At 40.9% G+C, this 14,042-nt stretch overlaps 1 protein-coding gene across 2 annotated transcripts in view; it reads right to left on the bottom strand.

Annotated features, from left to right (window-relative positions):
- Window positions 1-11,380: 11,380 nt before the first annotated feature.
- LOC100744321 overlaps window positions 11,381-14,042 on the bottom strand; it is a 15,650-nt gene continuing 12,988 nt past the window's right edge. Inside the window, exons 8-9 of one of the 2 annotated variants that reach the window (XR_001102185.3) lie at window positions 12,325-14,042; window positions 11,381-11,874 (exon numbers count right to left, since the gene is read on the bottom strand). Coding sequence is in view for 1 of the 2 variants with exons in the window: in XM_012384137.3 (XP_012239560.1) it covers window positions 13,585-14,042 (458 nt within the window). In the remaining variant the exon portion in view is untranslated. Of the gene's footprint in view, window positions 11,875-12,263 lie in introns of those variants that run through there. The other variant, XM_012384137.3, reaches the window with a different exon arrangement.

The raw sequence follows: 14,042 nt of genomic DNA, 5'->3' as shown, positions 1-14,042 counted from the left end.
GAAATTACTAATTTTCATCGGCAGAATAGCGTTTTCGCAATCTCCTGTAACCCAATCGATAACGTGTACTCACTCCATTTCTCTGTTCCAAAGCACTGTGCGGTTAGGTCCATTGCTTTCGAAACATCACGTTGGACATAGTGTACGTTCGTATATTTCAAGAAATATTTCCAAACAATACGTACACGTGAGCAGAAATTACTGCTCGTTCACGAGGCCGTTTGAGTTTTTCGAGCAAGTCGTCGACGAGGATGTGGTAGCGAAAGCTCGCTAGAAAATACTATCGCTCGTTAATGTCAGGACGACTGGTGTCGAGTATGATGTAATACGTTGTAACGTGTTCAGCATCGCGATAAAAGCTTTCGGAAGCGTGAACGAGCCACGCTGCACGATGATAGACGAGCCAGAAACGCGTTTAACGATGTCCCATCATCGGTTACATTGATCGTTCGATGATACGCTGTCAATAGCGTTTCGAGGGTAGTTTTTTACGAGACTCTTCCTCCCCAAGAGAGAATCGTGCTCGCCAAAACGTGCACCAGCTTTTTTTAATGAGTCGGGAGTCATTTCTAAACCTATTAAGCGGGATCATTGTGTTAATGCTATCTAAGGGTCGTTGATCGTTTCTATAGCGCAGTTGTTCAATGAATAGAGAGAAAATCGTTGCAACGCAGCGAGGAAAAATTATGGGACGATTCTTCCTCCGCTTCGTTGCTTTTTATTAATTCTTCGTTGTTTAATTCTTTTTTCTGATCTGCCTGTACGATTCGAATACTGCTTGTTCCATGTAATGCTGGTTGTTATTCGAAGATATAGAAAATTCATTAAGGGGGAACGACTTTCCTTTCTTGTAACCATATGCGTGAAATTAATAATAAACCTTTGGTATACCTCGATAAAATGTTTGCTTTATATTTATCGTTACGTTCTACTTTTTAGTTTTGATTCTTCTTTTTTCTCAAAGGAGTACTTATATTATATCAAAACGGCAACTTTCTTTTACGATAATTAATTATAATAATAAATTTCTTAAGCTTTTCGATAAAAGCTTCGATTCGTAGCGAAATATTGAAAGAACGGGCAAATCATTCACTCGTGTAAATACGTTGACACGAACAGTAACGTCCATTCATTAATTATTTCCGGGAGAAAGAAATTCAGCCCTGATCGTCCGAGAGAATTTATAAGTGGTATTTATCGAGCTGCATTACGGCTACCGTGCCAGGTAGGAAAACAAACGGACAAATGAAAACGAAACGAGGCGTGGCTTCGATTGTTTCTCGCTGGATCGGAATTCCTCCGTATTTTCGAAGACAAATACACGAAGCGACGGAGGTAAAATCAATTTAACTGGCGCGATGCACGAACATGGAAGAGCAAACAAAGGGAAGAAACGGGCAAGTAAGGAAACGGTGTTTTACGCGCGCAGCTTTTCGTGTCCAAACAATTATGTATACAGAGGGGTATGTGGGCGCGCGTACATCCGTGGTAACCCACTTATTATTAGGGTTCGACCACACGAGCGTTTTTTCAATGAACGTTACGTTGTACGTATTTCTTTAAACCTGGTCGCGTAAAGTTGACATTTGTTTTACATGAATCTGAAGGTTTTTGTTATCAAAGAAGAGTATAATTATGCACGACAATTTCGTATTAAGGAAATCCACGTTAGAACCGAATTTTATTTACATATAATTATTGCCAAACCTCGTGACCTATTTTCTCCTAATTCACCGAAGCAGTTTCAGCTATATTTTGACCAAATACTCGCTAATGACGCTGAACAGACGAATACAAAACTCTGTTATAAATCTCTTAGAAAAACCCAACTTATTGAAACTTTTGTGAAAAAAAATTTTCTGCTGCACGTAACCCCCTTATTATTTTTAAGCTATTTGCTTCCTTCTTTCGTCGTGCTTGAACAAACGTTGCCGTAACAGTTCTTCGGCGACCTGTCTACGAGCTACGCGTTTATCTTGCGCGTCCGTACGAGGCATACGGTATTCGAGTAGAAATCTCTGATTTTCCCGTGGTCGATTCTTATTCACGTGAAAGCAGCCAAGGTTGGATATTTTTTAGGTCCAACCGAAAGGTGCATGACGAAGAACTGGTACTTCCGAAGAACACGGTACATTAGTATTCTGGAAAAGGTATCCGTATGTAAATCGTAGTCGAAGTTATAAGTAGCCTTTGGGTAAACAAACCGACCTAAAAAAAATAGCAAATACGAGATGAACCTCTTTCTGTTAGGACATTTTGATGGATATTCTTATCGCACGTGTTACTTTTTATTCTCTCGTTTTTTCACTCATTTTATTCTTCCGTTTTTTTTTTTTTTTTTTTTTTTTTTGATAGTTCTGTAATTTTCAAAGTAGAGTGAAATTTGTAATTTTTGTCCGAACGAACAGTGAGATCTTATTTTCCTTACATACGTATGTGCAAGTATCTTGAAACGAAGAATCTCGATGTGAAGATTCTATAGCAAAAAGTAAAGAAAATGATAGGTTGTAAATTACTTTTGATTTTTGTTACTCTTCTACGCTTTCTCGTGCAAAATTCTACAAAACAATCACATTTCATTATTTGTGAGAGCGTTTAGATGCATTGAAAGCAAGAAAATAATTTTCATACCTCTCTGGATCAAATGTGTACTTCACCGTAGGTTTGTAATAAAAGAGGCTCGTGTGACCGGGCACTTACTGTCCGCTAAAAAGCGAAACGCCACTCTCCGCGAATACGACTACCATATTAATGGCCTGTCGCTAATGTGCGAACATTCCATTACACGGCTTAAGATATTTACCAACCTCTCGTTGACTTGAATTTTCATATCGTTGCACGGTGGAGAAATCCCTGTTTGTAGAGCGTACGAAAGCTGAATGTGGAAGAGCGGACGGGATCTTTACGGTTGCTGCATTCTTAAGCAAAGCAAAAGAGCGAGCAAATTGAAATATACATATATCTTATTCCGTACATCTTTCTTGAGCAGATGCTGGAACCTTTTATGTATGGCTCGGTTTGTGGTTCGTGGAACGGAACGGATGTCTTGAAGTTCTGGTTGAAGTCAAGGAGAACGGTGGTTTGGATGGGAAAGCGGTTACGATCCGCTGGAAAGAGACGGCGCAACGCGTGGATAGCGATGGGGTAGGTTTTGCGATGGCGGAATGATGCGTAGAAAGGCAATGTCGAAGATAGTCGAGGAAGGGATGCGGTTTCAGGCTTTTAAAGAGTAGGATATCGAAGGCAAAGCAATAAAAGCTTTGGAACTTTTTAGATTTTAAATAAAAATATTAATTAGGTTCGTTAAAACATATTGCTAAGACATGCAATAGCGTACAAATAGATAGGAAATGACTTGTTCATAAACGTAACAACGTAACATTTTTATTTCGATACCTGTTCGCGAAGAAACTTTACGTTTCTGTTCACGACATTTCATCAAAACGATGGAAAAAGAAACATATTTCTCCAACTCTTTCCGTTTATCGGCAAACATTTTCCTTACAAAAAAGAAAAAAAAAGAAGAAAAAGAAAAAAAAAGAAGAAAAAGAAAAAAAGGAGAAAAACTAAAGTCTGTGATATATCGCGAAAAGCATGGACGTGAGAAAGGCGCGAGTTTCCTCGCGAAAGAAGACCCTCGCCATTAACATGAAAAACGGCCGCGTTTGAGAAACGCCCGCCTCACAGGGTCTCGCGCGACAAACGCAACGAAAAGCGGAAATTCCTTGCAGAAAGTGCGAAACACGGCGGCCGCCTTTAACTCGCAAGTACTCCATATTTATACCATTACGATCGAGCGTGTACACCACTTTTACACACACATACACACGCACACACAGAGTCCTCAACCCTTCTCGATCGCGCAGACGGTCGCGGGTGCGTTTTCGCGCTCTTAATCCTCGTGCAGGCAGCCGAACGAACGAAACTTGGGGTGAAACCGGGGGTGAAACGGAGGGACGCTGATGGAATACCGTTCCCTACTAATTGCTAAATGCTAATGTACGCATACGCTTTGGCGACGCCTACTTTCACGACAGCCGGAGGACATTATTCGCGACTGAGTTCCCCGATCGGCGGATGGATTGCATGCGGAATCGCGGATGGCTCGTCATCCACTTTCGACGGGTGCCGGCGTACAGTGTCGCGCGTCCGGGGACCTCCTGATCGGAATTTGCATTTTCATTCCCCCTGTTTTCCCTATCGAGTCGAGGATTAATCATTCCGGATCGCTACTTGCTGATTTATGAAAATGGAGGACCGGGAGACGCGCCGCTCGCAGATCAGATTCAGGCATCGCGTGTCCTCTCTGTTCCTACTTCGATTCGCGTCCCTTCGCGTCGACGATGACACGCTCGGGGATGTTTATCGCGATATCGAGACCTGTAGGGGGTGACAGAGGGTTCCGTATCTTTGTGGGTAATGTTTGCGCTTAGTTGGATGGCTTTGAGATGATTATGGTTGGACACCGTCGACGTACAAATTTTCGAGATCGTTTCTACGCTGTAATTGCATTCGGAGGCTTGCATCGTCGAGTTAGAAAAATTGCTCGCATTTGGTGTGAGAATGGAAAATGTTAGTAAAAATTTGAATAATATCTACGATATAATAAGGATAACTGGAGGCTGTAACTGTAAAGCGATATCGATACTATAATAATTAGTAGCACGTATTATCAGGGAAAGTGTTTTAAGGTAAATCTATGCCATTTCATCGGTACTTACGTACTGTTACTACGTCTTTCGATAGAAAATTTAAATTTATAGTCTGTTGGTTTCATAAAGTGGTAACAAGAACTGCTTCTAATCATCAATTTGCCATGAATTTGTTTTGCTAAAACATTTTGCTAAAATTAACATACTGTTAGCAGAGATCTACTTACATAAGCTGCACATAGTGTATACTGTTGGCATAAACGAGTAATAATGTATATTTTTCCCATAAACATTAAACATCATATACTGTTTAAATTAGGAAATTTACAACTACGAATACACTGAGCTCAATATCATCCTACAATTAACAAATCCAAGGAGTCTACGACTGGTAAACTTTTCGTTTCACCACATAAAACACGCGAGAACAGGCTTCACGTAGACATCAACAGACTTCTCGATGAGAAGTCGCAGTAGCCCGGCACGACTTCCGGCTGCGAAGAGAGCCGGCCAGAATTAAGGTAAATTTTTCGGAGGAGAACAGGCTATTAACCCGAAGGGTTGGAGATTATCTCGAGGCTGAATTTTCCCAGCCGTGTATCTCGAATCTCTTCATCCTTGGCTAACGCGACCGCGCCTCGAGACAACCCATTCAGAGAAAAAAAAGAAAAAAAAGAAAAAGAGAAGGAAGAGGAAGGAGGATTAAAGCGATTTGACCCTGCAACCTCTTTATCGTTCTAACGTTTCCTAGGGTCGACGGTGTACATCGGCAAACCAGATAGCACCCGACGATGAGCCGTAGAACGACCCCGCGTGCCAGAACTGCAACTTATTATCGCGGCCAATTACCGGATTGCGAGTTAATTAACAAGACGCACGAACGTCCCTCGCACGTACGTACACGTGTTCCTTTTCGAAAATTGCTATTACAACCGTGTTACTCGGAAGGCGATTGTGGCTCGGTTTAATGACGTGCTTGGCGTTTTTACGATTTATTTTGTCGTGGGTTTATTTGGCGAGGTTTGGTTCAAGTAAGGAAGTATAACAAGTGTGCTTGGTTGATTTAGAAAATAAAGAAACGTAAAACGTTTGCAGGAAGAATTTAACGCATAGGAGACTCGACGATCTTTTATAAAGACTTTTTAGAGAAATGCTTTGTTCCAAAAATATTTCGTATTGTAGAGCGACGTGTTATAAAGTAAAATTTATGGAAGTGGAAAGTAACAAAATTCTAAATTACCGCAGGACGAGTGTACTACGTGAAAGAGCAATTCTATTTTTGAAGAATTTATTTATTAATAACCAGTGGGTAACCGAGCCAGTTATTTTCGAATCGATCTAATTGTCGACGAATTCCGTAAAATTGATCTAACGCATATGTATGTGTATATCTGGTACAGACCACAGTCGATCCACACGAAGTCTTTCAACGCAACATGGCCGTAACTCCCTCCATAGATTAAGTATTTGTTTGTTGAGACTACATTGTAATATCTTATATGTACATCCGCTTCGATAAACACGCTATATACAGGGTGTTTCCGGTTGCACCAGGCAAACTTTGGCAGCGTATAGAGGCATCCAAAATGAAACAGGAAGTTCGTGTACACATGCGCTCGCAATCGCTTACCTCCTCCGCAGATACAGTGATATTACTATACATAATTTCAAACATTCTCTTCGAACGATACATAAAATTTATCTTACGATAGAATTCGCCCAAAATTACTCTTCGAACAGGTTCCTACGACTATTCGTGGATGTACATTGGAAATTCTCGACTGCGCCCTTATTAATAGACCGCGGGTATTTCCGTAGATTCATGTTTTAATAAATACGATTAAATAAATGGCATCTACGCAGAGAACTATTTCATCTACTAAATATCATAACGAGTACCGTATTTCGGATATTTTGTATATTTTTGCATATTATATGCATTTTCTGGATTTTTGCGCCTTTGAGTTTCTTACGAACGGATAAAAATTCGCACTCTACCCATTAACTATAATTACCATCTTTAAACCGGAGAAATAGAAAAAGAAAGAGAAAGAGAAAGAGCGCCCTTTTCTACTCGCGTATTTATAACAAACCTCACGTCAACCCGGTCAATCTTCCTATCTATCTCACCATTCACATCGTTAACCACGCGACGTTGAAGCCTCGTCAGGACTCGAGAGAAGAAGTTTCATTAAAAGGCATCGCGCCACGTTATATTACTACTCCGGCTCGACTCGTTTCAGGATGCGCGATTCACCGCGCGGCGACCACGCGGTGTAATTACACGGAACGTCAAGGCCGAGGGCTTAACGCGTTAAAGACAAGATCCCAGCTCGCGATACCGAGAATCGAATGAATTAACATCGGGCACGAGTGATTCGGAGCGTGTTACCGGTGGCCGCACACGCGGCGCCCATTTATAAATAGAGCCACACGTTCAACGCAGAACCACGATCTTCTTCAACCAATTCGGATCTGGATCGTGTCGCGAGCCGCGGATATCCCTTGCCTCCGAGCCTTTCAAACAAATCGGCTGTCACGTGGTGACTACCTCTTTCTTAGCTATGATTCACAAACGGCCAGTCACGTAAACGATGCAACTCGGAGATCTGCGAAAATGCAACTCGTTTAGTGGCTACTGACTTTGAAAAAATTCATTCGAAGTCAAAGTATTTTATGGTATGATCGAGCAAGGTGATTCCGCGCGATAAGACGAATCAAAAATGTAGAATAACGTTAACGTGAGTTTACAGTATTACAGAAACGTTACGGTGAGTTTACAGAAAAACGCCTTTGAAGATTTGCTATATCACTTTAGTGCTCATTAATAATTATTACAAGTATATTTTCAGCGATTTTACATACTAGTTTTGGTATATGTTTCGGTGTCTAGAATCGATCCTCCGAAAGAGTTGCAGGAATTCCTTAAGACCCCGTATAGACCCCAAAATCTGTGGGAAGATCTCACGATTGCTACGCGTAAACTGTCAGTTGCCGAAGTTATTCTTAGTTCTTAAATATTCGGATAGAAACACGCGTGTTTCTGCATTCATCGTAAGATCGCAACACAGTGTTGGACCCTCGAAAATCGCCACGTTTATCCGTAACGAGGATGCACGAGCATCGAGGAGCAACGAGAAGCTCTCTCTTTCACTCTCTCGAGTCGGTTGGTGCCACGGGAAGCCATTAACGCCAATTGTGGTTTCATTAATTTTCATCCTTGCTTTCGCTGGCCGAAGGTGACGGCTCGGGAATCCCTGATCGGCAACCCGTTCCCCGGGGCCTCACGAGAACGCGAACCTGGTTCGCTTGGCGAGCAAGGTCGACGGTCTGAATGTATGCATGGCTTTTTTGCTTCTTCGGGTGTTGCTCGTGCTTGGTGGTGGATTGATGCATTGGGTGCTGGGCGGACCCAACGCGCGAACGCTGCGCTTGGGTGGCTCCGTTTGAACAGAGAGTTTAATTGGGATGTGAAATATAGTTGGTAGTGAAGCTTCGTCGGGCTGTAAGAGCGTTTAGAAGGTGAATTCGACGAAGGGAGGTTTTTCGAGTTGGCGAGAGAAGAGCGATAATGTGAAATTGGTCCAGGAATTGACTTTTTCATGGCTAGAGTGTCTAGTTTCTTTAGAGCAAATATACAGGTTGAACTAGTAGTAACTTGAAATGGGTTAATTACAACCTGTCTCCGTCATTTTTTGAATTAATCTCGTTATCTTATTAATAGAGCAACGATACCGTCGGATCTCATCTATCGAAACAAAATTTTAGTCAGTGTTGGATGAAACAAATCCGAGAAAATTGAGCCAACAGATTGGAATATCAGTTCCTATTATTTATACGAAAGTTGCAGTTAGTGGGAAGAATTATTAAACTCCTATTATGTGGGCGCTAGTTATGTGAATTGCCTGTACCTCGGCAGATTCACGTAAATGTACTTCTATCATAATAGAATAATAGAATACATTCATGGAATCTACAATAGTAGAATAGTAATGGAATAATAAAATTCAAATTATACAACCCTAGATTATATAGATTGGAGTTGCGGAAGGATTGCTGGAAAATTTACAGATTTTCTATCGAAAAGGAAGAAAGATCCTCTAAAAACGCGAAGACAAGCTTTCATCTTTCATTCTCTTGAAAATATTCATTTTAAGATTTCTGTTGACCATCTTTTACTCTTCTCGATATACGCTACAAGATTCTAAAATTTTATCGCCCTTCATAATTACTACATAACCACTACAAACCATGATTTACAATTCATAAATATAGCATTCGTAGTTTCATAACTAATTTAAAGATTACGCTGGTTAAAGGGCATAAGAGCTAAGAACGTAGGTAAAACATGACGAAACTCTACAGCCGAGAAATTTTACGATCACCAGGAATATTGCAGCGATCGTAAAAGCATCAAAACCCACCACGATGCGCTCGCTTCCATTATGCAACGCGACATTCCATTACGCACGCCATGGGGACTTAAAGCTCCGTTTAAAACAGTACAACCCATGTTACTCTGCTAGCCTTGAAACGCCATCCATCTAATCCACGCGACAATCCCCGATACCATTAATCATCCGAATTCGTCCAAGCCACAAGCAATTAAGCTTGCTCGACTTCCATTTCTCTCTAATACTGTACTCTCCCTTCTCCTCGTGCAATCTATTCGACTTCCTCTTAGAACCCCGTTAACGATCGCGGCATGGCATGATTTTCGCTATCGATGGCCGGCGTCGCGGCACGGCGCCGTCTAACATTGTACTTAGAGTGGACGCGAATTTGTTTGTATACACGCGACCGATCGATCAAATAAATTTTTACGAACGTGGGTCATTTAGGTGTGACCCTTTGACTTTGACCAACATCAGTAACGTCAATAGAAATTGCAAGCTCGAAAGCAACCGAAAAATCTTCGTCGACGATAATTGCTCTTGGTAATCAAGAAAATTCCGTTTTATGCTGGTAATGATTATTGGTAACCAAGACCGATCGAAACTTCTTATTGCGGATAACGGCTATTCGTGACCAAAATCACTTAAACCAAGATACTTACGCTGTAACTATTTTCATTCGGATTACAGCTGGTAGAATCCCTGATATTGAAAAATTGATAAGATAGTAAAAATCGTAAAAAATTTTAATACACCGAATCATGGCCCAATTAATTTACCTATTTGGTCGTTTACGTGAATTCGCAACCACAGCCTAATCCGATAAGAAATCGATAAACGCGAATTCCACGGCGAAGGGTCATTTGGCATCCGAGAGAACGGTGTCAAAGCCTATCGCTGGCTGCCGGTTTGCACTTCGTTATATTTCGTCGGGGCGTTGGCTACGCCGCGGACTCAAAGACGACGTAATTGCATCTCGTGCGCAATATACGCTACTTACGTATCTCTTAATTAATTCGTGCCTCCGCCCCGCCCGGTAATTATTTCCATATCGCCAGACACGTACCTCCGTCGACGACTACGGCGAGGACCTCGGTGACGACTACCGTGACGACCACGATGAGGACCTCGGCGACGTCTACCTCGACGTCTACGTCAACTATGGCGAGGATGAGGTCGAAAGCGACGCGTGGAGAACCACGGACACACGCGTCGAGAATATCGAGCATTTTCAAGCTCAGTCACCATATCGCTTCGCTCGTTTCTTTCTTTTTCCCCGTCTTCTTCTTCGTTTTTTTTATTTCTTTGTTCATAATTAATTACACGGCAAGAGAGTGAGATTAGTTTGTACGAGATGGCGAGAAAGAAAGGAATGCTTATCGTCACGAGACGATTACGTTAAGCGTTCTGCTCATGGTTCGTCCGTCGAGTTCGCTAATCGAGAAGATATTATTAGCCTCGCTGATTTCGTTCGTCAATGATGCCCGTTTTTAGAGCTTGCTTAGCGATTCATTTTACGGAAATTGGCTCGAATCGCAGAATGGATTACTTTTTACGAACATGGAATTGGAATTATCGAGCAATCGAGTTGATAACGAACAGAGATTTCGCTCCCTTCTGTGTGATGATCTTGTAACATAGGACGAATCTTTTCTCTCGATAAATTTGCAAACAGTTCTCGAGTATTTTCTTTTTAGAGAAGCTCCTTAGTTCGTGGTTCAGAAGAAATCCAAATTTACATTTATAGGGTCGAGCTATGAATAATTAATGCGTCAATTTGATACTTCTAATTAGGTGTTAGATATCGAAGGAGGTACTCATCCTTAATTAAGTACGAGGTATTGAAGAATTAATTAACTGTTAATTATAGACTAATTAAATATTTATACGTTAATCTTGTTCGTTATCATTATATTATTTTTGTTAGCTTTTTGCTTAATTTTCTTCATATCATTATGATAAATATTTATCGAATGAATACTCGACGTCGTACGTTATTTCCTATAAATCTGAAAATACGACAAAACGATTTATCGCACGTCTATATTTAATTGAATGATTGCCAAGTAGTGTCGAGGAAATATCTCGTAACATATATGCGCGTCTTTCGTGTACGTGTATCTCACCCTATATGCTTCCTAACCTTGGCTGCCATCTGTTATCATTCTTCGGAATTGCTAAGTATCTCGAATCTCCCTGCTTTTATTGGATTTTTGATTTTTGAAAAACAAATTTCCCGGGATATTCCCAGTGGAAAAAGAACGATGCTGGTAATATGATCGAGCTATCAAACCTATATAAACTATAAATAAAACGCATTTGAACGTTGCCATCGTCGTATTATTTGTACTATCCTCATTTATTCGTCGAATACAGATACTCGTGCAGATTTTACAACTTCTTATTTACGTAATACATATTGAACGTATAACACCATTCATAACTATAAAATTGTACATTCTTCGTACATTGGCAATCGCTTGGAACGGGTTCAATCGAACAAATAAGAATTCAAGCGTGATCCTACGAGTCTTTTATATCGCAATTAATCGAACTCACGTTACATTCCGCCGACCACACCTTCCATTACTTCGAAGCACGCGGAGGAACCTGCCCACGGTGTACAATGTAATATTTACATTTCGATTAGCCTAACGTCGCGCGTCGTCTTGGAATCGAGTATTACCGAGTTTTAAGGAAATCGAAAGTGCCTGCTCCCTTCACGGTCAAGGACAAGAACGAGTGGTTTCCCGGGAACAACTTGCCAAAATTTGTCCGCCTCCACGATTCCTGGCTGATCGACGATCACAGCTATACGTAAATTGTTCCTGAAATACACGACACATTGGGTGAGATTAGACGATCATGGCCAATGGCGTTATTCAATCGGCTTGGACGTTATTTGAATAAAATATTTGGAAAATGAGTAGTTGATTAAATGTTATTTTGAGAAAATTATACGTCAGTTTATTTGAATAGAAGGGTTTTTTCAAATTATTTCATTATTTATCTATCAAATTATATTTCACTTTAATTGATATTTCGTGTTTTGATTTCTGATTCTATTATACCATAATCGTCATTTGTATTGGAAAGGCAGATGCGAAATAAAGTGGGAAATCATTTGATCGTAACACAAAGTAACATTACTTTCCCTTTGGTTATTAAAAAATCGAAGTTAAAATGAAAAGAATTAAAGCAATTGAAATAATGTTTCCTCATTTCTCATTTTTATTTCAAATAAAATTTGCACATGCCTATTACTCGATGATCGTTACCTTTCTGTCTGTTTGTACGATTCATCGGCCCATCATCCTGTTGGCAGCGAAAAGGAAACGATAAAGGAAACAATAATCCATAAATTATCGAGGTTGAACGAGGTTCGTGTTGGCGATGCAACGTTACAATCAGCATGAAGGAATAAAAGAATCGCGAATATAATGAGCATCGTCCATGGCTCGCATCCAACAAACGGGACCGTTTAAACTCTAAACGATGCACTGTTATGCGTTGCATCGTTTGATACCAAGTTCGATAGGTACGACGCGACGATCGAATAGCTCGAATTTATGTAACTTCTTCCTTCTCAATCACTCTATATGGTATATAAATTCGTAGTTTTTGATTCGTCCTTTTATTTATGGCCTCTTTAGTCCTCTTTGGATCACCTTAATACTGTTCGTGATATTTATCATGGATAAAGTGTGTTTCTTTATGGCGAGTCGTTTGGTGGAAATATTCTCAAAAAACGGGGCATTAGCTTATATTTATATCGTAATTCTATGCGTTCAATATTTATGTACTCGTTCTCGGCATTGTGTAAAATAGATATAGATATTACGTCTTGGAATACGATAAAACAATTTATTTCGAGTTATCGCAAGATCTAATCTATATTTTCCAATAGACATGTTCAAAAAGTATCTCATTCGTTGTTTCATCTTCCGTTCAGAGAAATATCAAATTCGTTTGATTCTCTGTATCGCGCTATGTTCCAGAAATCATTACGTTTCAAACAAAACTACCTCCACAGCCAAACGAACGTGTCTTGAATTAGAACAAGATCCACGCCTATGTCTCTCAGCAACCTCTTCGAATAATATTTCACTTGTCTCTATGGTATATATTTCGTCTTTCTCTCAAAGTAACCAAATTCGTTTGATTTTTCTGCAACTTTTATCGGTCGTACTCTCTATCCTCGGATCAGTTTATTTTCATTTAAAGCAAGATCTACTCTATGTCTTTCAGTGGCTATCTTCAAAGAAATATCTCGTTTCATCCTCTTCTCAAAGTCCTGAAATTCATTTCAAAACATATTCTACCGCCATCGGTGTACGACCACTGACCAAATCGAGTATCACAACAAGAACACAACTTTCCCTGCTTCGAATCTCCGGCTGCGTAACCAGATACACGACGCATAAACCGTTGCCAAACCAGGACACGATGTACGGTATCACATCCCATCCGCAATCCCATCGATTCGACAGCCTCCACCCACCTCCGTGTCACCCGAAAGCGAAATCAAACATCGATCCTCAATTACTAGCGGATCTGTTGCCGCTCTCCATGGAACCTCGTCGTGTGGTGTCCGTCCTCAGGATCACTCCCTGGGCGATTCCATATTGTTCAAATGGATCCTTCCTATAGATCATCGTTTCCTCCCTGTAAATCTTATTTTTTGGAGGTGTAGACGTTCTCGCGGGAGTGGTAGTCGGACTATTTTTCGGTGTCAGGGTCTTACTCGGCGTGGAAGATGGACTGTTCTTCGGCGAGTTTCGCAAATTCGACGTGGAACCTGTCACGGTATTATTGTTGTCCCCCGCGGCGACTGCGTTGATCCCTTGTAGCGCGTTGAAACTCTGCATGACCAAATGAGATGCAACAGACATAGTGAGAGGGTTGGCGGATTGCGACACAAGGGGAACCTGCCCAGATTTCTCGTTTCTGGTCGCTGTCAGATTACTCGATTGATTCTCCACTCGAGCCGCTGCCA

The sequence above is a fragment of the Bombus impatiens genome, unplaced genomic scaffold, assembly GCF_000188095.3.
Source record: "Bombus impatiens unplaced genomic scaffold, BIMP_2.2 scf_0235, whole genome shotgun sequence".
Lineage (NCBI taxonomy): Eukaryota > Metazoa > Arthropoda > Insecta > Hymenoptera > Apidae > Bombus > Bombus impatiens.
The sequence above is the reverse complement of the archived record's forward strand: the minus strand, read 5'-3'. Positions and strand labels throughout refer to the sequence as shown.